General features: G+C 39.1%; 1 protein-coding gene across 10 annotated transcripts in view; it reads right to left on the bottom strand.

Moving 5' to 3' along the window:
- Positions 1-27,047, bottom strand: part of CTNND2 (catenin delta 2) — an 892,220-nt gene that overhangs the window by 146,972 nt on the left and 718,201 nt on the right. For all 10 annotated transcript variants that reach the window (XM_058564342.1, XM_058564335.1, XM_058564340.1 and 7 more), the window contains one exon: positions 17,811-17,994. In XM_058564342.1, coding sequence (XP_058420325.1) covers positions 17,811-17,994 — 184 coding nt within the window. The remainder of the gene's footprint in view (positions 1-17,810; positions 17,995-27,047) is intronic.

Genomic DNA, 27,047 nt, shown 5'->3' with positions numbered 1-27,047 from the left:
GGTTTGGATTTTACACTTACAATGACATCCCATAATAACATCACACTCACCTCAAAGACAGTGTGTCTGGAGCTTCTAGTGCAATGTCTGGACACAGTCCAGACTCAGTAAATGGAGCCAGTGCTATCATGGGTTCCACCTGCCCCGCTGCCGGCTCTGCTACCTCCTCCCCTCTGTCTCTCCTCCATCCCTCTAATCCAGCCTCTGACCAGAGGGTGCGGCTGTATCTCTCTGCCTGTTTACCAAGCTTCTGTGGTTCCACGCAGCCTACAAAAATAAAGAAACCTCCAAGAAATGACCTTCCTTCCCCAACACTCTTAACAGTCAGCTTCCAATAGATCTTTCCTCTCACGGGGACCTCTCAGGTCCCTCCCCACCAACCACGTCCTGGCTAGCCACACTGAGTCACTTGTCCATCCCCAAAAGTGCCTCGTGGTGCTCCTGCATATGAATCCTTTGGCTTGGACAACATGTCTCCTCTGCCCTTCACCTGTAAACTCTCACTCATTCCAGGGCAGGCCTCTGGGCGGTCTTCTTTCAGTCTTTCAAGTGGAATCCATGATTCCTTCACTCGGAGGCCTTCTAGCAATTCTGCGTGGACTTTTTTTATGACCCTAAGCATTAGGCACCATGGCTCAGATACCCCTCTCTCCTTTTAAGCCATAAGTATCATGTCTTACTCATGTTTGTTTCTCTGGTACCTAGCAGAGTCCTGAGCACATACTAGAAGTTCAATATATGTTTGTGTGAAACAAGAGACGTCATCCATTTTATCTAAGCTGTCGATTTAGCACTTGGCCAAGGAGGAGACGACGAGATGGTTGTGGCTGTTCTAATTATTTAGAAGTAGGGCAGACTGGCTGCAGTGTTTAGCGCTAACAGGCCGACTCCAAGGCAGTAACAGCATGGGAAAGCATTCTATCTGATTCTGAAAGCCCAGGTTTGAATCTTGGTTCACAGCTTTCTACCATGAGCTCTAAGACAAATTGCTAAACCTCTCCAAATTTCAGTTTCTGCTTATTTAAAATTGGAAAAGAAAAGAACCTATCATTTATAAAGTTGACATGAGAATTAAGTGATGATTAGAGGTATTAAAGAGCTTTTTTGTCCATATTTATTATTTAACTGTGCTGATAAACCAATAGTCCAATAGCTTCCTTCAAATGAGGTGGATGAGGAATTCAGTATCATAAGAACTCAAGGCAATATGAGCAAACTGCCAGGATGAACTGTACTCAACAGGCCAGCGAAGACAGTCCAGGAGAAAAGATGTTCTGCTGTTTGGTAAAACTAGTTGATGTGGTGGTTTTATTTAGCAGAAATCTCACAAACACCCACACCGGAGAACAAGTAGGTATGTGACTCTAACCGAGAAATTAATCTCATGTGGAAACTGGTGATTATGCCAGTAACATTATCTCTGCAACTGGGAAGATTTTACGAGTAGCCAGGAGAGTTAAAAGGTTCCTTGCTTTAGTAAAATTAGTACAGATTTTGGGCAGCCTGCAAAGCAGCAAGAGAAGAGCCATTTATTGATTCCTTTATTCACTCACTCATTCAGTTAAGAGCTATTTATCAGCAGTCTTCCAGGGGCTAGATGTTGTCCCAGGGCTGGGTAATCTATGAACATAAAGGACATGATCCTTACGTAGATAAGAATGTAGCTCGAGGAGCAAATGGCCTTAAACACATAAGCACACATGTGAGGACATCACTCAAAATTGTCAGAAACGCCGATTAATACGGGAGGTGGGTGTCGAGGAAGGTGTCTCTGAATAGGAGATATTTAAGCTGAGGTACAAAGGTAAAGAGGAGAGAATAAAGTCATCCAGGTGCTGGGAGTCATGTGTGAAGGTCCTGGGGTAGAAAAAAATCTCAGTGAAGAGCTGTGGAAAGGTGGCCAGTATTGCAAACACAGTGAGGGCAGAGGGGCCTGGCATGGGGCTGGAGACTCGGAGGGTCTGGCCAGCTCGACCACATAGCTGCCACGAACTGACAACAGTCCTCAGAGTTTTAAAGTAAAAACTGTAATATTCCTGTAGTACCTTTCTTCTAAGGACTCACGCAGAGTGATAGAAAGACAAATGGCTTTAATAACCCAGCACTTGGAGACAAAAGTTCTCTGGAATGAAAAGGCAAATAATGTGAGAAAAAGAGAATATTCTGGGCCAGAAAGTGTAATGGAGATGGACACCCATAAAGTGGGGAGGGAAGGACTGTGGAAAACAGTTAGAGGCACCATATGATCCAGTAATTCTCCTCCTAAGTGTATATCCCAAAAGAGCTGAAAACAGGTACTCAGACAAATCCATATACCTGCATGTTAATAGGAGCATTAGTCACAACAGCCAAAGGGTGGACACAGCCCAAATGTCCACTGATGGATGAATGGATAAACATAATGGAGTCTATCCACTCCATGGGATATTATTCTGCTATAAAAAGGAATGAAGTACTGATGCATGCTATAACATGGATGAACCTTGAAAACATTATGCTAAGTGAAAGAAGCCAGTCACAAAAGGCCATATATTGCATGATTCCATTTAAATGAAATATCCAGAATAGGTAAATCCATAAAGATAGGACACAGATTGGTGACTGCAGGGCCTGCATGAGGGAGGATGGGGAGGAACTGCTTGACGGGTACAGAGTTTCCTTTTGGGGTGATGAAAATATTTTGGAACTAGATAGAGGTGGGTACACGACATCGTGAATGTACTAAATGCCACTGAATTGTTCACTTTTGAATGGTTAATTTTACGTTATGTGAATTTCATCTGAGTTTTTTTTAAATGAAAGAAAATAAAGGGTAGGGGACGAAAGGATGGGGAGGTGGGGGTCATGTAGAGTCACAATAGAGTCCCCTTGGTTAGAGGGAGGCATTTTTGCTGATAGTCAGATTGACCCCTGGGCCAAATTAATCTGATCTTTGCAGTTCATTGTGTTTCTCCGCCTAAGGCTTCACTTAAATGAAAGCCCTCAAAATATAAACTGTTTCTAAAGAAAGAGGAGGAAGTTTACAGGCCCTGAGAGGTGAGAGGTAAGAACCCCCCATTCTCCAACGGCGTTCCTGTCTCAGTGGCCACGTGGGTGCTTTGGACCCACAGCTCTGCCTTTCTGAGCTGTTGTCTCCTGCGGGCCTCTGTGGGAGGATGCTCAGACAGTTGTCTTCCGAAGGTCTCTGTCTAAGCTTGCGGAAGATCCTGGCTGGGTGCTTGAGAGGAAACAGGAGGATAATCTGTCTCAATTATCTCCCCTCAAATAGGAATGAGCCCTGAAAAATCATAATAAACCCCAGCTTCAGTTCCTTTGTGAGCCTATTACTGCAGGTCCCGGCTGAGGACACTGTGCTCCATCTGATTCTGAAAGCACCAGCCTCTTAATCTATTTCAGCTGCTTAGAAGTGACAGGGGTCAAGGACAAATGACATTTAATCATGTTTGCTAGTCAGGGTGACAGTGCTGCCTGCGGAGGAGAAATAAAGTTCCTTTATGCTCTAGGAAGAACTTATCAGCACTGCTTTCATACATGCTAAGGAGAAATACTGCCCTTTAAGTCCTGTCAAGATTCTTAGCAAAGGACTGAAACCAGTTTCCTCCAAAACATGCGAGCACTCGCTCCATGCAACAGACCACAAGCCAGGCTTCCTGGCAGGGCTTAAAAAGACATGATGTTTTTTCTTACTTGAAATAATTATTTTTTGCAGTAAGCTTCATTGGCTTCAACCACTTGACCCAAACTTGTGCAAAATAGAGAGCTCCTAGAGCAGTAAGTACCAATCATGGTGACAATGCTTTCATTTAGCAGGACCCTCGTTTGTTTATATAAATTAGCCCGCAATTACCAATTACATTGTTGGTCCAAAATAAGGTCAGGCCAAACGTAACCCTGGGAAGAACAATGGTGTGGACTTGAAAGTCCAGACAGGACTATTATGGAGAATTATAGGGGATGATTAATCAGCTGGCTGCTTCCTGGGTAATGCCACTCACATAAAACCTTTGTGCTAACACAGCTACTTTCCAGTAATAAGTTACCTTAAGAGAAATGTCATTCATTGTTGGGACTCATTAGCTCCAGTCAGTGCATCTACGGCACAGCATCCTCCTTGATAGACGAATGCTTGTTAATGGGGAATAATGATGTATCTGTCCCTCTACGGGACAATAATGAAGGACGTCGGGTTAATCTGAAGTCCCGGCATGTCTGTCCTTTTACTTAGCAGACTGAGAAACTGAAAATGAATTTATGACACAGGCAGAAAAGCACGGTGTCCTGAAAACCCAGTCTTGAAGGCTGCCAATCCATTAGCACTTGTTATTACTAAATATTGCTTCTTTTGCTTAAACCTTTCAGAGGCAAGAAAATGTAGACTATGCATGAAATCTAGACAGAGCTGCACTCCCTTTGGCTCTTCCTTGCTTAGGGAAAACATTTTAGTTGGTACTTCCAGAAGGTTCTGCCAGCTCAGACTCTCTAATAAGAACTAAGGAATAATGATTTTTACTTTCAGTAGCTTCTCCAATTCTCTGTTTCCAGAACGAGCAACTTTCTATGAGATGATGAAGATCCCTTCACAGGGAGGCAACCAGGAGCTCCGTGATGCAGTGCAGGGATTCAAGTAGTGATTCTCTCTATTCACCCCACCTGCTCCTCTGCTTCCTATGATCTCCACGACACAGTAGCTCTCAGAGTTCAGAGGCTCCATTTCTCAGTCCTCCCTATAACAGCTCCAAGAGGCAATGGAGAGGAACCTAGCGGAACTGGACACTCCAATCAGCCTTCACCTGCAGCTGTCCGTCAAACGCCCTAAAGAAAATAGTCTTGGATGTCTCTACATACCTGCACAGCAACATAAGTCAGGAAAGGGGGTCGGTGAGACTAGAATGGCGATCAAACTGTTTCTACTCTTTTATTTCAAATATTCTTGATCAACTAAGGAACAAATGATTCTTGGTGAATTAAGCAACAACTAGACAAGAAAAAGAAGAATGAAGGGAGTAACAGAATTAAGAGACAGACTGCACAGAGCAGAGCTGTGCATCTGGCTCTTCCCTGGGAATTCACAAGATGGTGGGAAGGAGGCGTGATCTCTGAATTGGTGCCTTTGAGAATGTTATCTGGAGCTCTCATTGGTTATGTTTCTCTTTCCTCCAAGGGCAATCATAACTGCATGCTGGAGATCTTCATTGAAGGTTACCGAACGTGGGTTAGCCTCCAGGTGTGTTATGCTTGTCCTTCTTGAGGTGTAATCATCTCACTGGTTGGTTTGTCCCAACTCTGGTAAATGCTGGCTTTGTTTATTTTAAAATAAGTGCTGCTTTGAAAAGGGAAAGCAGAAATGTTCTGAAAATAGATGTGTTAAAATATTGGAGAGGCTTAGTATGTAAGCAATAAGTGAAACTGTGTGGCGAGCTCTTTCTTCTTCAATTTATGGTTAATAGACTTGCTTCTTTGCTTCTCCTCCAGGGAAGCTCCTTCTGATGCAGTGTAATATAATTTGGGAGGCAGCAAGAGGAAAAATTATATTTTTAATATCAAGAAGTTATGAAAGATTTTAAAAATGAACCAGCTCTTACAACTTGCTTTTTATTTATTGGGGAACTAATACTCTATAACCCAATGTTTTATAGAGATAAATCATAAACACCATTGTCTACCAATTGGGAATTAACTAAACTTTTTCATTTAATCTTTTGTTAAAGGAAGTAATTTGTCTGTACTAATGGAAAGATTTGAATATTCATATTCTAATAGGAAGAATAACTACTCATACTGAAAAGATAAAATTTAATATTTGTTTGTCCTTTTAAAGAAGCCCATATTTGCAACCAAATTATAGAGTAAATAATTTAAAGCAAGTTTTAGTCAGATCCTGTAAATTTTCATAATTAAGTAGATCAAATTTTGCAGAAATAAGTGATGGAAATTTTAATAAGGAATAGCATGATGGGGTATTTTATATTAATCATTTATATTTAAGGTGAAATCATTATACTCTCACTTTTTCTAGCTTAGGGAAACAAAATAATGTTTGGGAGAAATGATACCTATTACTACTTCATGGTACATAAATGCCAGAAGGAACTTTGCGAAATTACAGTTAATCCTCCTCGGGGATAGAAAGGCCTTCTGAAAGAATTGAACAATACAATTTTTTCAGACTTTTCCTAATAGAAAAGATAAGAGGAATGCAAAATTCTGAAGAGATAGAAAGCTTCAGGGCTACAAGATGTAAAAGTAAACCAATTTAAGGTAAAAAGCTTTTTGTATGTAAAGAAAGAATGTTATCGGTAAGAGGGAGGTTGGTCAGCCCTGAAAATATTGAAAAAAGGAATATGGCCTTCTGAGGCATCATTTATGAAAAGCACACTCCGACTTGTCTAGTCTTGAGGCAACCTAATGGGACTTAGATGCATCAGGCTGTCTTAATGACATTATGCATTGCTTTCGACTGCAAATTCCATAGACTGTGTCTATTTGCTCTTCATTAAAGTCCTCACACCTACCACAGGGCCTAGTACATAGTAAGGACTCAAAAAACAGATGGTGAGAGAATGAAACTTTCAGTCAATATAACTATCCCCCTTTTTGGATTCCATACCACCAAGTGATTTTTGTTACAATGTGGCTTTTTAGTGCCTAACCTATAGAGAATGAAAGTGCTGGGAAAAGATTAGGCTGTGTCATTGACTGACGGTCCAGCTGCTGTGCACTGAAATCCATCACTGTGTTCGCCTTCTTGCCGAAGTCTCGTTTCCCATGGAGGCTCCTAGCCAGCGACTGAGCTCGGCAGCAGTGATAAGGTTAGCCCGTTCCTGGGAGATGCAGGATTCCTTGGAAGGATGACTCAGGCTCAAGAATTCTCCAGCAGTTTTGCTGAATTCCCTTAGGGTCTAAGACATTTTCAACCAACCAACCAACCTTCCTTCCCTCCTTCCTTCCTTCACTTGGGGTCAGATCTGTGTCATGGTTTGATGGCTCCCCCAGTTCCTCTGGTCTCTTCCCAGGTGTTGCCCCTAATTAAATATTTTGCATAGATTCTAATTCCATCTTGATATCTGCTTCTCATAGGATCCCAATAAGTCAGCATTCTTTCCTCATTGTAAATAAACATAAGACTTCTTGGGCTGCTTCTCATCTCTGTCTTATGGAACATGGTGGAGTGGGAGGAACACAGCTGTGGCATACACAACCTGAGATTTAAATCACCTTCCTTCTCTCACTAGCTATGATGTGGGGCAGGTCATTCTTGCCCTTATGAGTATCAGTTTCCTGATCTGTAAAATGGGACAGGAACTCCTACCTCACTAGATTATTTGGACAATTGTACTAAACAGCATGCATATTAAAGAAGCATAGCATTATAACAGACTTTTAGTAGGTGGTAAACCAAGAGCTGATTTCCTCCTGATGATCTTGCAGCTTTAGGTCAAGTTTCTTACCAGGTAAGGCGAGGCCCTAGAGCCTGTGGTATTCAAGGGTGATAGCCCACTTGGGGATGCCTCATTTGGGGATCCCAACTTGAGGTCAGCTAGCAAACACCCTAACCATGCTTCACATTTTCTTTTACATCTCATCAAGGACATCTAGGCCAAATCTCTTCTTTACAGCTGTGGAACTTGAGGCCAACATAATGTAGCCTAGTTTCCCTCAGGACAATGGATAAGATGGAACAATGTTGGGGCTCAAATACAGATCTCTTGATTCCAAATCAAAGGTCATTTCACATACATTCAATAATTAGGATTTAAGACAAATTTGTGTAAAGATTTTCTAAGATCCCTCTTTGATAGTTAAGTCAAGTTATTGATTTCATCGAAGTACAAGAATTTAATACAGTTAACTATGTAAACCCCAATCCAAGAACAAATTCATTAATTGGCTTTTATAAATTCTTATGTTGCTATATAGAGAATTTCTTGAAGTTCCATTGGTGACTATTTCTCCTTGGAGGTAAGAAAAGGAAAGTGTCAGCCTGTAGAATATTTTTATGATTACTTCCACTTGACCCTGCTGGAAGAATGTTTTAATTTATTAACAATTATTTTCCAAGGTGAGAACAAACAGTGCAAGCCAACTATTATAGTATTATTATGGGCTAAATTGTGTCCCCCGCAAATTCAAATGTTAGGTCCTAACCCCGAGTACCTCAGAATGTGATTGTATTTGGAAATAGTGTTTTTAAAGAGGTCATTAAAGTAAAATGAGGTGTTTATCGTGGGCTCTAATCCAACATGACTGGTGTCCTTATAAGAAGAGGAGGTAGGACACAGACAGAAAGAAGGAAGACCACATGAGGACATGGCGAGAAGGTGGCCACCTGCAAGTTAAGGAGAGAGGCCTCTTAGGACCAGCCCTGCCAACATCTTGATCACAGAGTTCTAACTTCCAGAATTGTGAGACAATAAATTTCTGTTATTTAAGTTACCATGTCTGTGGTATTTTGTTACGACAGCCCTAGCAAACTAATACAGTATAAACCATCACCTCCTTCTGACTAAGCAGGAGGAAGTGAGCTAGAAGCATTGGGGTGCACTAAGGAAATTGGAGCCCTTGCCACCAATGGAACTGCTGAGATGGGCAGCCCAATCATCCTCTCTGATGGGGTCCTATGACCCCCCTACTCCTTCTGTCATCCCCCCTTCAACCTCTCTGTCCCCTTCCTTCAAAGAAGACTTTCATTCCTAGTCATGATCCAAGAAAACTATTCACTTTGCATCTGTATTAGACACAGTGACAAGGAGTGGAGAACGGCTCAGGTGAGAAGCATCCTCTGCTTTAGGGCGGGTGAGGGAAAAGGGGGGTGTGAGTGGGATGAGTGGTGTCTCATCTGCTCACAGCATCCACATAGACTAGGTCCTTCCCTTTTTAAGTACCTGAAAGAAGAGTGCTCAATTCAGCTGCAACACAAGGCTGGGATAAATCCAGAGCTCATTATACAAGACTTAAAAAATACTTCTAAAAAAAGATTCTTCTTAATAGATGAATGATATTGCAACCAACTGAACTTACAATAAAAATAATAATAATTCCTCTTCTTACCTGTGGCTAAGGCACAAGTAAAGCAGATAAAATAAATGTCCTTGGAGCTTTCCAGCCAGAGTGTGATGATCACTAGTATTACTTTGTGACGGGGTTTTCTCAAGGTCACTCTAGAATTAGTGGCACCATGGGACTAAGTGCTCATCCATTACATGGGTTAAAATGACTAATTGAGGGTCTGAGTTTAATTACACTCATAAGCAAAGGCGCAGTGCAGCTCCTTTGATGGGCTTAATAACATTCTCATGTACACAAAGATGGATGGAAAAAATTAGGGTTGTATATTGTTGTCCTTCAGGACAGATGCTGAAGTGGGAATAGAATAATAAAAATAAATAAATGACTCAGCGGCACCAGGAAATGAGCTGTGGAAGCTAGCAAGGCCAGCCCTACGCAAATACTTCAGCTGGAGATCAAGTCTTAAGTATGCATGACTAGATGTAACACAGCTACACAGTAATGTAGATCAGAGTCGTCTTAATGAGCTGGCAGATTAAAGGTAAAAAAAGGATACTCAGCAAGATTTCACCTACAGTTCACTCCGAAATGATGATAATGGCTATGACAAGGATCTTTAGGGTATTGATGTGTGATATTTTAAGTGGGAAACACAGTCATGTTTTACACTAAATCCAGAAAGCATTCATTCTGTATGCAGCTGCTGGGGCCAACTTCCTTAAATGGTACTTATGTCACGTGCCCTGCTTGAGAACCTAGAATGACTTCTGGCTGTCCATAGTATCAAGCAAATCCACGCAACTTTCAGAAGCGAGTTCAAAGTCAGGAGGGAAAGGACAGCATCATAAACGGGAGCAGAAAACACAGAAACCAGATCTGCACATGGAAGATGCTTATTTAACAGACACCCAGTCCAGAGGTTGGATTTGAACCTTCTTTGGCTGAGGCAGCCACATCTGCCTCAATCCTGCTACAGGGGATGTTCTGCCCTGCACCTGAGCTATGGAGGTGAACAGCCTTGTGCATAGAGAAAAACAGCTCCCTGTCTGGATGGTTTGTTCCAGTGTGTGGGCACTGGTTGGGGTCAGGCAAACAGTGTTATTTACCCCTTTTTCTCCCTGTGCTGTGTCTTCTGGTGGCTCCCTGGCATTGTAGGTCCCCACTCAGTTTCTTTTTTTTGGTGAGGAAGATTGGCCTTGAGCTAACATCTGTTGCCAATCCTCCTCTTTTTGCTTGAGGAAGATGGTTGCTGAGCTAACATCTGTGCCCATCTTCCTCCACTTTATATGTGGGAAGCCACCATAGCATGGCTTGATGAGCAGTGCACAGGTCCTTGCCTGGGATCCAAACCCGCGGACCCTGGGCCGCCAAAGTGGAGTGCGAGAACTTAACCACCATGCCACTGGGCCGGGCCTTCCCACTTGGTTTCTTAGTAGGGTCACTGTACGAGGTTCCTATGGCTGCCAGAACAACATACCACAAACTAGGTGGCTTAAAACAACAGTGATTTATTCTCTCATAGTTCTGGAGGTTAGAATTCCAAAATCAAGGTGTCAGCAGTGCCATGTTCTCTCTGAAGGTTCTAGGGAAGAAGCCTTCTTTGCCTTTTTCTAGCTTCTAGTGGCTTCCAACAATCCTTCGCATTCCTTGGTTTATAGCTGCGTCACTCCAATCTCTCCCTCTGTTTTCACATGGCCTTCTCCTTGTGTATTTGTGTGCGTGTAAGTCCTCCTCTTCTAAGGACCCACTCTAATCCAGTATGACCTCTTCTTAACTAATTATACCTGCAATGACTCTATTTCCAAATAGGGTCACATTCTGAGGTTCCAGGTGAACATGAATTTTTGAGGGACACTTCTTCAACTCACTAGAGCGACCTCAGCCAAAATGAGCTTGTCCGCAGGTGGAGCCAGTCCGACCTTCCCTAGTGAGCATTCAGGCTGTGGCTGGTCAATACGGTAGGTAAAAGTAAACTGATGGTGAAGGTGATGGTGAAGGTGATGATTCAGTCGAAGGTGACGGTTATTCCGGGCAAGGGTTAAGAAAGGTATTTGATTACATGTTGTGCAATGACACAATGAGCACAAAACTGAATCTCTTTCAAGGTCTGAGTTGCCTAACATAGGCCATAGGAGAGTGGTCTCCCTGGAGGACTCCTTAATCACAAAATGAAGAAGAAAATACTAACACATCAACTGCACGCATACTTGCATCCTGAGCCTTGCTAACATTTTGCCACATTTATTTTAGGCCATGCTTTAAAATGGTTTTCATTAAAAATTAAAGCTTTAATTGGGCATAATTGGAGCAAAGAACAAACTAGAAAAGGAGAAGAAATGAGGAAGAAGGTGAATATTAGCGAGTGTCTGGGGTGGGGGAGGGAGGGCGTGGGCAGGAGGAGGAAGAATACAGAGATGAAGGTCCCCTGCTAATCACCCCCAGCTCTGACTTCCACCTTCCCCACCTGCCACTGCTGCCTGGAATCCTACAGTCTAGCTGCCATCCTTCTTATCAACTCACTCCTCCAACAAAATGTAAGAGAGTTTTATTTTCATTTCTGTCCTCTCTCTTCAGTGACAGATAGATACTTCAGGAACAAATAGATATATGTGCTTTTGAAAAATTCCATTTCCTACTCCAAAATGAATTTTAAATGGAAAAGGACTAAGGGCATTAACTTTCATTTTATATTTCATAGGTGCTTAAATTTTTGCTATGTCAACATGATATGACATCTTCTCATGAAGATTTACCATGCCTTTTTAGAGAAGGCAAAGGCAACAGGCTCTTCTCTTTAGAATGCTCCTGTGAGTGTGCCCTGTGCTCGAGGCTGGCACGGGGGCCTCACCATTGATATTGGTCCAACTGCCAAAGGAAGGCTTGAGAAACTGGACAGAGTCTATTAAGACCGTGTGAATGAACTGTCTGAAGATTGGACAGTGTTAGCATTCCGGGTTTTAGCTTACTAAGGCTTAGGCCTTTTTTCTAACTTAAATTTCACTATAATAAGCTTTTGAAACTCTTATAAGAGTGGTACAATTTGCATTTATAACATTTTTTTTCTTTCTGAAAAATAAAAGGTGATCTCCTTTCAGATAGTAATTGCTTAAATTCTTAACCTCGGCTTCCCACCCCGAAATGCCATAAACAAATTTGAATCCTGCTAGGAACAAAAATTAAGAATAATGATCTCCAATAATAATCTGATCAATTTATTTTTACCTACCATAAGCTCCTATTGGAGTTTTGAGCAACACTGGGCTAGGAAATATCGTCCTAGGAAAAAAGTGGAGCCATCAGTAAAAGAAAACTAAGTCATCAGTAAAAAAAGTGGAGGAATCTGAGTACTAGAAAAATGTCAACTTTATTAGCTGGGATATGCCTTAAAATATAGTCTTATCTTAAAAAAAAAAAAGCACCCATTGTTCTGACTGATTGTCTAAATTAAGATTTAAGATGGAGGTGGACAGAAGAGACTTACGTGGGGCTACAGGACTAACTGTCCCACTCCATACCTGAGGCCTTAGAAGAGAAGAATGGCAAGTAAGGAAGGAGGCGGAGGGAGAGGACACCTGGCAGTTAAAGGCAAAAGGGATGTTGGCCAAGTGGATGCCATTCAGCAAATGTTGAGAAGCAAATTAAAGGAACCAACACAAAGGAGAATGCTGTCCGTTTTTTGGTTGGCTGGTTGGGTGGTCGTGTTATTCTAAGCACAGAGCTGTTCGTCTCATCTCACACGACACTGTATTGCCTCTCTGTGTGACAGAGTGGGAATGAATGGTTTGGATCAGGAGTTAGGATGTGGGTGCAAGTACTGGCTTCCTGACTTACTAAACATGAGCTATTGAACTTATAATAAATCAAGAACAAACAATGTATTTGAAGCTGAACTTTCTGGTCCTTAGAAGACAGAGATTTTATGAATAAAAATACTCATTTTAATTTTGTTTAAAAATCTTGTCTCGATTGACAATGTACAAAATGATTTAATGAACATCTATTATGTTGCCAGGTCATACCTTGGAATGAATGAACGAATGAACAAATGAACGAACACACACACACCCACACACCCACACCCACACCCACACCCAGCTCCATTCTTCAATTTCTCTACAATTCTTGAGAAAGGAGTTTCCATTCCAACTCAATATTAGGGAAAACATCACCTGAGGACAGACACTGAATCCAGTGTAACTGACATCTCACATATTAAAATATATTTAAATAGTGACCTCATGCTACTTTGCTGCTTGTAATTTTTTTCATCCAAAGTTAATGAATCGTAATGCATAAATCAAATTTTATAATGTATAATTTATAATGTATAAATCAAATTTATAAAATGTATAATTATGGCAAGGACTGAATTTTATTTAACTCCTAGCACTTAAAGGCTATGGACAATTTCTGTAAGTTGAAGTATAGAAATGGAAATAATTGAAAAGAATTTTAATACAACAGAATGGTCCTCAACAATAGTCTTAGTTTTTAAAATGCTTTCCTAATAAAGAATAAGATCTAAAAAGGAACAAAAGTTTGCTGGTAAGAAATGTTTTGTACATATTTTATTTCATTTTTTTTGAAGTTACTATTTTTCTTTGCCTCGACACAGTGGAATATCCATAAATCACACCAAGGGAAATGAATTGTTTGCTATTTGTGACACTTAGTTTATTCTGAACTAGTCAATTATCTCCAGAGTTTTCTGTAGAATTCCTTAAACACACACACACACAGGCACACACACAAGCACACACACAGACACAGTTGAAGGCCAAATGGGATTTATTGTCTCTGTTACCAACTAAACAAGGTCCTGAATCAAATGCTTATGTTTTAGCCTGATTTCATGGACTATGATAGTCGTGGTTATGATACATTCGAAAAAAATTATAACATGTATATTTGGCATTTTTACACAATTTAGGTAACTTTCAAGAGTAAAGCCATAAATTAACGGAGCAGATCAAAGCATGCAGATGTTACGCAAACTCACTATATCATCTTGTACAAATTCACTACATCATTTTTTATATATCATACGCATTTAGTACATAAAAATGAGTAGAAGAACAATTGCCGTGATTTTTTTCTGTTGTAAGAAGAACCGAAACACCAAATTCTTTCTAAATATTTTGACAGGAAAAAATATTCCTTGCAAAGGTATAAGCCCAGATCTGATTTACAAATTGAGATGATCTGGTTGTTAATTTACATTTTAAGGACTACATTCAAATCAACTTCTGCAATTCCAGGAGAACTTTTCTGAGTCTATTGCAATATCCATAATCGAGCACAGTGATGTGTGCTTGATACCCTCGTGCTTTGGAGGATTTGATTTATTGAACCTCAATTGCATAAAAATAATGATTTGTGCCATGAAACTAGTCTAAATAATTGAATAAGATATTGAAACTATCATTTCAATAAGAATATTATGATTGAAAAGAAAAGAAAATTCCAAAATGAAAAGCAGAACTAAAATGTAAACAGCTATGGAAATAGTTTACATAGCTTCGAATTAGTGACAGTTAAATTTAATCGAATGGAACAAAATATTGATATTTACTGCTGTCCACAGGAGTTATCTTAAAAATGAGGGCATCCCTGGTAAATTCACAGCTCCACTCTTAATGTCGCTTCTCCTCTCCCCGCCTGCCTCCACTCTATCTCCTACAATTGCTCCCAGATACAGCTGACCATTGTGTTCTCTTGGTCAAAGATTCACCATAGCTCTCTACTCCTTACAGACTCGAATCTATTCTCCTTAGCTCAGTTTTGAAGACTCTTCATCATCTGGAATGGAACAACTCTGCAAGCTGCATTTCCTGAAGTCTCCTAGTGTTGTAGACTATGTACAGATCCTGGAGTTCTCTCATGTCTGTGTCAGAGCACGGCTGCCACTCTTTCTGGCCATAATGCACACTCTCCCACTGCATTGATTGGTGAAGTCCTTTCATTGCTTAGCCCCAATCTCTTCTGATCCCTGAAGTTTTTTGTGACCTTACTGGCTGAGTTAGCCACTCGCTCCCCAGTTTTTCCTTCTGTACCATCCTGATCATTACATTAAAAAGCCACTGAAATATAATACTAGGGCTAAGTATTATGGGTACCATTTTCTTCCACTAGATTATGAGTTTCTGAAGGACAGAGGCTGCCATGTTTATGTCTGCCTCCCTGTTCCCTCCCTGGCACATAGCAGGCACTCAGCAAATGCTCAGGGATAAAACTGTTGAAAGGCAGGAGCAACATATGCAGTAATTTCTTTAATGTAAATAAAGATTTAAGCTTTAATGGAAAAAATCAAGCATATAAATAACCTCACATTCTAAAATCTAGAATCTTCTATCATGATATAAACATTTGTGACTCTTTTGTTGTGTTGTCAACATTGGTTCTAAGTAAGTGGCAAATGACAGTAGAAATTTCTTGAAACCTTTCATCCACTGAGCCTTTATTTGATAAATTCCTTTTAGCTCCTTCCCAGGGCTGTTTTCTTCCTCTCTTAGTCCAATCTGCTCATCAACGTGGAATGATTCATAAACACATTAGAATAAGACAACAGAAATTATATTTCTTTCCGTAGAAGGGCAGGAGTTTAATGAATTAGGGAGGAATTAAATATTCACATATATATTGATGGGTTTTGCTTTGTCACTCACATGATAAACGCAGAAAAGCGGGAAAACCCTAAACCTGGTTGTGTCTTGCCTAAGGAAACCTAATTTGGCTACATAAAACTCTTTCTAAGTCAGATGTCCCCCTTTTCTATTTCCTATGGTGTGGTCACTCCTGGACAGCCCCAGAAGCATGGATCAAGCCTGTGTGTGTGAAAAGAGAGGGATGGGTAGTCATCCTGGTCTGACCCAACTTGGCTCTGTGTCACGCCCCAGACTTTAAACTCAGCCAGATCACCTACAAAGGGGACCTGTGAACCTGGTCTGGCTTCTTCATCTGACTTTTCATCAAATGATGTTGAATGTACACTCATAACGATGGTGGCCTATATCCTTAAGTCAAACATCATGAATATATAATTATGCTACTATATTATTCAGAGAGAACTTTTTTTTTTTTTTTTTGTGAGGAGGATTGGCCCTGAGCTAACATCTGCCAATCCTCCTCTTTTTGCTGGGGAAGACTGGCCCTGGGCTAACATCCATGCCCATCTTCCTCCACTTTATATGGGCCGGCACCACAGCATGGCTCGACAAGCAATGCGTCGGTGCGCACCCGGGATCCGAACCGGCGAACCCCGGGCTGCCGCAGCGGAGCGCATGCACCCAACCGCTCGCGCCACCGGGCTGGCCCCCAGAGAGAACTTTTAATGGACAGAGCTAATCAGGTCATTACTGACTATACTTCTACAATTGATTCTGGCACTTCCTTCCACAATCTTCGTTAGGAATGCTGACACTCTATACAAAGTCAAGGATGCTAAAAGGGGAAAAACTATTTGTAAATAACTGAAATAGAGAAATCAGGTAAAAAGGGTCAGAAGTGCCTACAGTTTTAGCTTTGGAAGAGTTATATTTCTTCTGGTGGGGCAGGAGGTTTCAGAGGGATAATAGAATTTAAGAGGCTATAAAATGGATGTCTCAATAGGGGATTTTGGAGAACTGTAAATTTGGCTTATGGTAGAGTCTATCCAGAGAAATCATGTCAAAAGATCATTATTTCATGACCTTGAGGAAAATCAAAATCGTCAAAGGATTTCCTATTCCTTCCTGTGTGTGCACATCGATATTTATGGAGGCTGACTCTTTATCTCCTTCTGCGCACACATATTCACAGAAACACACACACCCCTCTCAATACTGGAGGCTAAGAGCATTGTTATAAATATTCATGAGATAATTATTATTAATGTCACTGAGGTGATTTTGTTCCTTCTCAATAGAGACTGGTTTTTGTACCTAGAAACTTATCAACTGTAGGAGAAATAGCAGCTTTGAGGCAGCCCAGCTAAAGCAATCCTGTACATTTTATTTTGGAAATATAGATTATTTGACTAGGTATTTTAAGTCACCCTTTTGCCCCCATCCCATGATTAAAGTTTATCCAGTAGAGATTTCCAACTTAGGTACACAATACAACATCCTTGAGAACACAGTTTCTAGAGTTTGAAAGAACTATTCCTTGATTATTATGTTCTTTTCTAAGAGTAAAAATTAAACAAAACCTAAAGATGATTCTCAGACATCTCAAGAGATTTCTGGGGGATGATTTTTGTATACATGCACTGGGAGATAACTACAACACATTTGCTACTTTTATTATTCAAAAAGCATTTCATACCACAAGCCTTATTAATAAAAGAGCTATTTCTAAGAATTGTAGGCTCTTGCAGTCACATAGAAAACTTGTAAAAACCAAAAAAAATAAAAATAGCTTCTGGTGATAGTGAATTAGATCCCTATGTATCTGTCATAGACTCTCCCCTACCAACTGGCCTGCCTGGTTATTCTATGTGCATGATACAACATAATATGGGAAATTACTGTGAACTATTGTTTTCAATCAAAGAAAGCTAATTATTTTTGTTTGGAATGAAAATGTTTATTTTTTGCCTAAGACCTAAGAAAACAGGTTAAATAAGTCAAATACCGCTGTAGGTACAGGATAGTGGAAGATGCCTGTATCTCTTCAGTATCTCATTAGAAATGGTTTTGGTTAGCTTCTTGCACTCCATTGCCATATCAACACTCATCTTTCAGAACACTTTAGTAAAACAGCAATTAAAGACACAGAAAGAGAGAGTTCATAATGACAGGAGGAGGCAGCAGTGACATAGGACTCACCTTAGGCATCCAGTGGCATTTCGCAGCACCTGTGAGGAATGCAGCTGTATTTTCCGATCGTCCTGAAGCGGTGAATTTTCCCAGCCCGAGTGGGGGATAATCACCGCGTTAGTCAACACTGCCAGGGTGTCCTGGATGATGGGCATTTTGAGTGCATCGCAAGACGAGAGGTTCCAAAGGACTCCTGTAAGATACACACACACACAGAGCTTTTGGGTGGCCACTGTTTTTTCTCATCTCAAAACTGTTTTCCCTAATTGAGTTAACAATATGGGCAGGAAGGACTAAGATAGTGTGAGCGTGTGTCCTAGAGCATGCCCTTAATTTTCGAACATCTATGTGAACCCATTAAAAGAGTGCTGTGAAAATCTGACAAGTGGGTAGAGAAATTGTGACATGATTATCTTTGTTCCATCATGGAGAGTAACCAAGGGTGAGAGATCTGATTGAATCAAGGATAGCAAGGGCTTGTGTTCACCATTAATAAAATGGACCCAAGTTCCCAAATTCTAGCAAAGAACTGGGAAAGTTATCTGAAATGGACCAGAAAGATATCTTTGTTTTATCCAAGATCTCAATATGCACATGTGGTCTATTTGATTCACTTAGCCTCCACATAGGACCAGCCACCATTGCTCAGGACCTCATGAGAATCCAGCATCAGGTCTGATGACAACAGGCTCAACAAGAAATTTAAATTCACTGTCACTTGTGACAGTTTTGTCAGCTTTTCTGTGAAAGCAATGCTCATGGAGGACCTACAGATTCTTCCTCCTTATACAATGACAAAGAGAGCAGTACAAAGTGGAAGGCATGTCTGCAATGGACAAAGCATAACTAACTGATTTGGCAAAGCAAAAGCAAAATTTTTTAGGACAGATGGAATGTTTCAGGCTTTTAAATATTTTTAACAAGACTGTAAAATGGAATTAATTTTAGAAAAGGTCGTAAGTATTGCATATATGTTATAATACCATTTGAAAATGCTTTTAAAATAATTATTCTTTTTGTTGTTCAGAACAGTATACATAAAGGCAAAAGAAACAGAGAACAATATTTTATTTTCTTATGAAAGAAAGACAGTATTTCCCCTCAAGACTAACCTAAATAGACATCATCCCTGCAGATATTGGGCATAAAGTATCTTAGTTGTCTTCAGAAACACAACTTCCAGCTTACTTGGTTAACAAACTTTCAATATATTTTAAGATGAGATTGTGTTTCAGCTATTGTGCTATGAATAGAATAAACAGAACACACTTATTTCTGAAATTTGTTTTATTAGTTTCTCGCATTGCTCATGTTGAACAATCCAAGGGCATTAATATTACTAATCTGAAAGTCGACAATGTTTGATTAATAACTAAAGTGACTAACAGTTTTAAATCAGTTCTATAAAAATGTGACTATAGAGACAAACTCTTCCCACTGTCTTTCAAAACAACATTTACTGGGAATTTCATTTAAGTAAATGCAAAGGAAACAAAATGCTTTTGGTGCCCAGTATGTATAAATCGATCCTTTAGTGCAAGGGGTTGGCTTGAGGGCAAATTCTGCCTGCCTGTTTTTGTAAATAAAGTTTATTGGAACATAGCCCTGCCTGTTCATTTACATATTGTCTATGGCTGCTTTTGTCCTACAAGGGAAGAGTTGAATGTGACGGAGACTATATGGTCCACAAAGCCAAAACAATTTACCATCTGGCCCTTTACAGAAAAATTTTGCCCACCTCTGATTTAGCACATCAACCATTCTCTATTCACCTCTGTGTGCATGTCTGAATTGCTATTAGCATCCAAAATTGAGAACACGAAATATGCTCAATGGTACACAGAAGGGTGCTCAAAAATATATTCCGATTTGGATGAATTTGAAATGTTAGGAATATTATCATATGCATTTATCTTGTTTTAAATAATATACAAACCTGTTTATCTATCTCATTAAGAAATGTTTTACTAAACTTTGGATAATCTAAATAATCAAAACTGCTACCTCCAGTCATTTGCAGTCTTGCAAAAATATCCTTTTTTCTAGTAAAATAATTATTTTTTCAGTTTTGAAAAGCACATTAAAGTGAAATTAATATCTACCCTAGTATTTGAGAATAACTTTTAAGAGTATCACATTAAGGCATCTGTTCTTTTAAGTATACAATGCAAGTATACGGAAACAAAACATAAACTTTTTCATTCTCAGACCTTGATTTGAAAATATCAATACATGAAAATTGAGGTTTGTAAATGTTTTAAAATATGAGTGATAGGTTTTGCTGTAAAATATATTTCCTATAAAAGCTAAATAGCAAAAGAGAGACTTTTGTATTTTTACATGCAATAAATCTAAAAGACTCCAAAGGCATTCTACGATAATAAAGGAATTTTTACTGTTTTTAAACAAACAGAAAAGAGGTCAGGAAAGGGGAAAACCACAGCAAAGGTAAAGGCCTCATATAATATCTGAAGGATGGAAGGTTGGGAAAGGAGACGCCATCTCTTTACTGGACTGTTCTCTCCTTTCCTTTCTCATTAATTCATTAATTAGAGTAAGCTAATTCAGAATTGTGCTCAGACAGAAGTTTCCTAGTTCACATTCATTCCACCTCTCCAGGCTGGCCCCACCTGTTCTTCACATTTCAATGAACATATCACCGTGCTTGATCCATATCTCTGAACTTTCTGTCTTAATTTATACCTGCAACCCACAGTGCTTCCTGAACTGATGACACCTACAGTGGATCTCTGATCAGGGACGGCTCCACCACCTCTGCTTGGATGAGGACTTGGCAAAGTGGATGTAATGTGGCAGAATTTCTTTTGGGGGAATTCAGCAGCCACTTGCAGGGGGCTCTCAAAACTGTGAGTTTTGGTTAGAGTATCTGGACACAGAGACGAACTCGAGTGTACTGAGTGTAGAATCAGCAGTCTCTGGGGACATTTGAGATAAAGATTGATATATCTGGCAGCAGTCAAAAGTGGGGAACAGCTGGGGACTCTACATCTGTCTTGCTACAGAAACACACACACATACACTCATACACACACACACACACTCACATACACACACATATCCATTAGATCTTGGCTGAAGGGAGAGAGATTAGTGGAGAAAAATGGACGTATCTAGACATTCTCTGTGAACAAATGAGCAATGGGTGTTCTGCTCAAATTTCGCTTCATTTCTTCCTCTCTTTATTCTGTGGTGGTTTAAGGTATGTCCACACATGTTTTGACAATTCCCTTCAAACGATGGAGCCCAAACCTTCTCTCCACGAGTGACTTGCTTCTGACCAACAGAATATGGTGGCAGTGACTGTGAGTAACTTTTGATACCAAGTCATAAAAAAGGTACTGTGGCTTCCTCCAAGCTCTCTGTCTTAGATTGCTTGTTTGAGGGGAAGCCTGTGTTATCCTGTGAGGACCCTCAAGCAGTACTATAAAGAGCCCATGTGGTGAAGAACTGAGGCCTCCAGCCAACAGCCATGTGAGTGAGCCATCTTGAAAGTGGATCCAGTCAAAGCTTCAAATGACTGCAGCATCATGAGGGACCCTGAGCCAGAACTACCCAAATTTGCCATTCCTGGATTCCTGACACTCACACACCATGTGAGATAAATGTTTGTTGTTTTAAGCTGCTAAATTTTGGGGTAATTTGTTATGCAGCAACAGGTAATTCATGTCCCTTCCCTCTCAACCTCCCACTTTCTTTTTTCCTTTCTCCTCCCCTTCTCTTCCCTCTCCTTTCTGTTTGTCTACTGGACTCATTTCTTCCCCTGACAACACTGTTTTCTTAGCTACTCCTCTCATTCTAACTTAGATCCACTTGTCCTCCTATTCCCTACAACTCTCTTATCCTCTTACTTTAGTAAGTCTATTGTGAGAGTACAGAAGATTCAGGAAGAAGGATCCAGCTAAACTTTGTAACTAAATTTAAAATGCACTTTAATTTACATTACAAATGGCATTTAATTTTAAAAAATGTATCATTCTTCATGTTTGCAACTTATTAAATGGCCAAACACTTTCTTTAATTTAGAATAATCTTGTATTAGTTTTCTACTGCTGCTGTAACAAGTTACCATAGAAGTAGTGCTTAAAACACCACACATTTATATAGAGATCTGGAGGTCTGAAGTCTAAAACGGATAAGCAGGGCTAGACTCCTTTTGGAGGCTCTAGGGGAGAATTTCCTTGACTTTTAAGCTTCTAGAGGCTGCCTGCATTCCTTGGTTTGAGCTCACATCACTCTGACCTCAGCATCTCTTGTCACATCTTCTCTGATTCTGATCCTCCTGCCTCTCTGTTATAAGGACACCTGTGGTTACACTGAGTCCACCCGGATAATCCAGGATAATCTCCCCATCTCAAAATCCTTAACTTAATCCCATTTGCAAAGTTCCCTTTACCATGTAAAATAATATTCACAGGCTCCAAGAATTAGGAAGTGGATATCTTTTGGGGGCCATTATTCAGTCTACCACACATCCCCTTAAAATATTCTATGTTTAAGATAAAATTAAACATCTCATTGTAGCTTCATGATCAAGCCTTTCCCTAAACCTCTAAATTCACCCTGAATCAGATCCTTTCATTCATTCATTTATTTACTCCATACATATTGAGGACCAGTTACTATGTGCCAGGTTCTATTTGATACAGTGAATACATTAGTCAATATAACAAGAAGTCCCCGCCCTCACGGCTTTCCCATTATTGTAGCTCTGTAATTATGCTCCAGCCATCATGGCCTCATTTCTTTTCCTTGAACACACAAGCTTATTTGTAACTCAGATCTCTTGGATTTATTGCTCTCTTAGTCTAGAACATTCTTCCCCAGACCTTTCCAAGACTGATCCTTCTTTCCACTTACATGGCACCTTAAATGTGCTAAACTCAGACAAGCTTTTCCGGATCAGTCTAAACTACCTTCCCAGACACTTGCTATCAGATCTCCTATTTTGACTCCCAGCAGAGACCTTATCACCTAACTCATATTTCCCATGCTTTTTCATTACTTGTTGATTTTCTCTCATTTGCTCACTATTTCTGCCCACAACAAGTTTCCAGCTGTGAAATGAAGGCAGTGACCCTGTCTGGGTGCTCACAGCACACAGAACACATACAGCACACAGAAGATGCTCTGACACACATGAGGTGCACACCAAACAGGTGCTAAATAAATACAAGAATTAATAACTGGATGATATGACCCTTATAGGATGATGTGTGCTCTAAGCACCAAACATTTTTTAAGTATCATAGTGCTAGCAAAATGAAGTAATGATTTGAAAGGATCAAATAGACACAAGATATAATGTTACAAATAACAAATCCAACTGAGAACACAAAAATGTTATTTAAATAGGATTATAACCCTTGACTCTACAGAAATTCTACTTTTAGTTAATATAGAAATTTTATATTGCTAAAAAACATTAATCGGTTTAGCATTAGAAGGCTTATCTCCAGTGCTTCATTTGGGTAATTTTCTTATATTAACTCCCTGGTAATCCTAAATTAGCCAAGGTAATACTGAAATTTCAATTTGTGGAAAAAATGTGGAATAAACTGAATTCACAATGGTATTCAACATCTGTAACAAACTACCCCATTTATTCCTATCTGAAAGTAATGTAAAAATGTTTTAGTATTTTGGTTGATGGTCACCAGCAAATTTTAATTTACTTCATGAAAATATGCTAATTTCTTCCAGATTATAATCTGTAATAAAATTGTTTTATAGCATCTCTCCTTTAATCGTGTATATTCAATTGCTTTCCTTTATCAGTATAAAATTGCTGCTGTTCCAAATATTATTGTGACAGCAGGTTTAGTTGAGAAAACATTTAAATAAATAATTATGTATACTAAATATATTTAAAATATAGTTTATTTTTATTTCAGGCTCTTTTCCGTGAGATTATCCATTTTCATGAGCGGTAATTGGTTTATTAAAATTTCTTTAATAAAATCTTAATTACTTTCATTGGACCTTGACTTTGTTTTAATAGAGAGTAATTGTGGGTTTTTTTTCCCTAAAAGAGATGAAGACTATCTAGAAAAAAAGAAACTCAGATTGACAAAAAAAAAAGCATTTTAATAATCACAAGTCTTAAATCATGATAAAATCAACCACTGCTTGTGTTTATGCAAGACTTTCCTATGATCCACTCATTTGCTTTTAATCTTAGACCTAAAACACAATCCCTGAGAAAGAGAGACATTGGCCATTAACTTTCTAAAAGTAATTAATAGAATTAGATATTTACTTTAGAATTAAAATACAAATCAAGCCAAAAAAAAAAAACCACAATCCCCGAACATAAGTGAGGCTCAAACCAAAGAAATGTTGGGCTGAATTCATTTTAAATGAATGCTTTTAAAATTTATTTTAAATTAATCAATTAATTAAAAATTAACTTAATGCATATATGAATATTTATTTTAAACAAATCTATCATTATCTTATTCTGTGAGTGAAAATTTGTGCATCTGGGGAAGAGAGAGAAGAACAGAGAAGAATGGGGGCAAACAAGTTTATCTTACAAAAAAGTCAAGAGCAGGCCTAGTTGGGGGGTGGGGATGGGATGGGGACTGGTAGATGCCCATCACTACCTTCTCCACACCACCCATTCACACCTTGAGTTGTGAGTGGGTGGAAGGTGGCTGATCAAAATCTGGAGGTCTGTGACATTCTTGACTTGTGCTGTGTGCATGTTTGTGTAAGCATTTGTGTGTGCATATGCACGACTGTGTGCACATATGCATGAGTGTATGCATCTGTGTGCGCACACGTATGCCTGTGTGCATACATGAATATGTGTGTCTGCATGTGTGCATGCACACTGTGCATGTAAGTATTTGGGTGCATCATATAAACACTTTCAATTTGTCCCTGAGAAGTCATGACCCTCAAGGTGCAATTGTGAATTAGGATTGTTTTAAGAGTCCTTTGGATGGTACGTGTGATAGCCTCAAAAAGATTTGCACACCACACTCATTTAATGCTTTTAAAAATAAAAGCATTGATCTTGAGTTGATGCTAAAATTTACCAAAATGTTGCTATAATAATGGGTAGTTCAAAGCAAAAATCAACAAGTGGAAATACATCAAGCTAAAAAGCTTCTGCACAGCAAAAGAAACAATCAACAAAATGAAAAGGCAACCTACAAAACGGGAGAAAATATTTGGAAAGCCATAGATTGGATAAGCGGTTAACATTCAAAATATATAAGGAACTCATACAACTCAATATCAAAAAAATAAACAATCCACTTAAAAAATGGGCAGAGGAACTGAATAGGCATTTTTCCAAAGGAGACACCCAATGGCCAAGAGGAACATGAAAAGATGATCGACAACACTAATCATCAGGGAAATGCAAGTGAAAAACCACAATGAGATACCATGTCACATCTGTTAGAATGGCTATCATTAAGAAAACAAGAGATAACAAGTGTTGGTGAGGATGTGGAGAAAAGGAAACCCTTGTGCAATGCTGGAAGGAATGTAAATAGGTTCAGCTACTACAGAAAAGAGCATGGAGATTCATCAAAAGTTTAAAAATAGAGCTACCATAAGATCCAGCAATCCCACTTCTGGGTATATATCCAAAGGAAATGAAAACAGGATATCGAAAAGATATTTGCACTTGCAGGTTCATTGTGGCATTATTCACAATAGCCAAAATATGGAAACAACCTAAGTGTCTGTCAATAGAGGAATGGATAATGAAGATGTGGTATACATCTTGGTATACATCTACAATGAAATGGTATTCAGTCATGAGAAAGAAGGAAATCCTGCCATTTGCAACAACATGGATATGCCTTGACAGCATTGCGCTAAGTGAGCTAAGTCAGACAGAGGAAGACAAATACTGTATGATATCACTTATATGTGGAATCTAAAAAAGCCAAACTCATAAAAACAGAGAGTAGAATGGTAGTTACCAGGGCCTGGGGAGTGGGATAATCGGGGAGATGTTGTTTAAGGGTACAAACTTGCAACTAGCAGATAAACTGGAGATCTAATGCACAACACAGTGATTACAGTCAACAATACTGTATTATAAACTTCAAAGTAGCTAAGAGAGTAGATCTTAATTGTTCTCACCACAAAAAAGAAATAATTATGTGACGTGATAGAGGTGTTAGCTAATGCTATGGTGGTAATCCATTTGCAATATATAAATATTGTACATCTTACAGTTATGCAATGTTATATGTCAATAAGAAATAAAAATTATTAAGAAAAGAATGCTACAGGCATGCTACTTTGAGAAAAGTGTTATTTCAGAGAATGGATGTGATAGCCATTCTGTAATGCATGCAGAGAAGTGTTTAAAAACACATGTAATACAGACAGTTATAAGAGGGCTAAAAAAATTTATTTTAATACTTAGTGTCTTGCATCATAGGAAATTTTTTAAATAATTGTTTATATTATTGTTTCAGAAAATTAAGATCAGATGATGGATACTGTAACAGAGTCTTAATGGATTTTACCAATAGAATATCAGTATTTCCAGCATATATGTGGGGAAAAAATTCTGTGTTAAGATTTGAAGCTCTGCCTTACTTTTGTAAATCTTCCCTCAAGACTAATTCATTCTTTGACAATAAGTGATCCCATCACTCAATTTACAATGAATCTAAATTGAGACCATTACAAAATAATACTAATAAAAAATTTTAAAAAGGTGTTGGGAAAACTGGATAGCCATATGCAAAAAAATGAAAGTACACCCTTACCTTACACCATACACAAAAATTAACTCAAATGGATTAAAGACTTGAATGTAAGACCTGAAACTATGGAACTTCTAGAAGAAAACATAGGCAGTACGCTCTTCGACATCGGTCTTAGCAACATATTTTCAAGCACCATGTCTGACCGGGCAAGAGAAACAATAGAAAAAATAAACAAATGGGACTACATCAAACTAAAAAGCTTCTGCACAGCAAAGGAAACCATCAACAAAACAAAAAGATAACCTAACAATTGGGAGAAGATATTTGCAAACCATACATCTGATAAGGGGTTAATTTCCAAAATATATAAAGAACTCATGCATCTCAACAACAAAAAAACTAACCATCCGATTAAAAAATGGGCAAAAGACCTGAACAGACATTTCTCCAAAGAAGATATACAGATGGCCAACAGACACATGAAAAGATGTTCAAAATCATTAACTATCAGGGAAATGCAAATCAAAACTACAATGAGATATCA

The sequence above is a fragment of the Diceros bicornis genome, chromosome 20 (assembly GCF_020826845.1).
Source record: "Diceros bicornis minor isolate mBicDic1 chromosome 20, mDicBic1.mat.cur, whole genome shotgun sequence".
NCBI lineage: Eukaryota > Metazoa > Chordata > Mammalia > Perissodactyla > Rhinocerotidae > Diceros > Diceros bicornis.
This window is presented reverse-complemented; position numbering and strand designations above follow the sequence as displayed.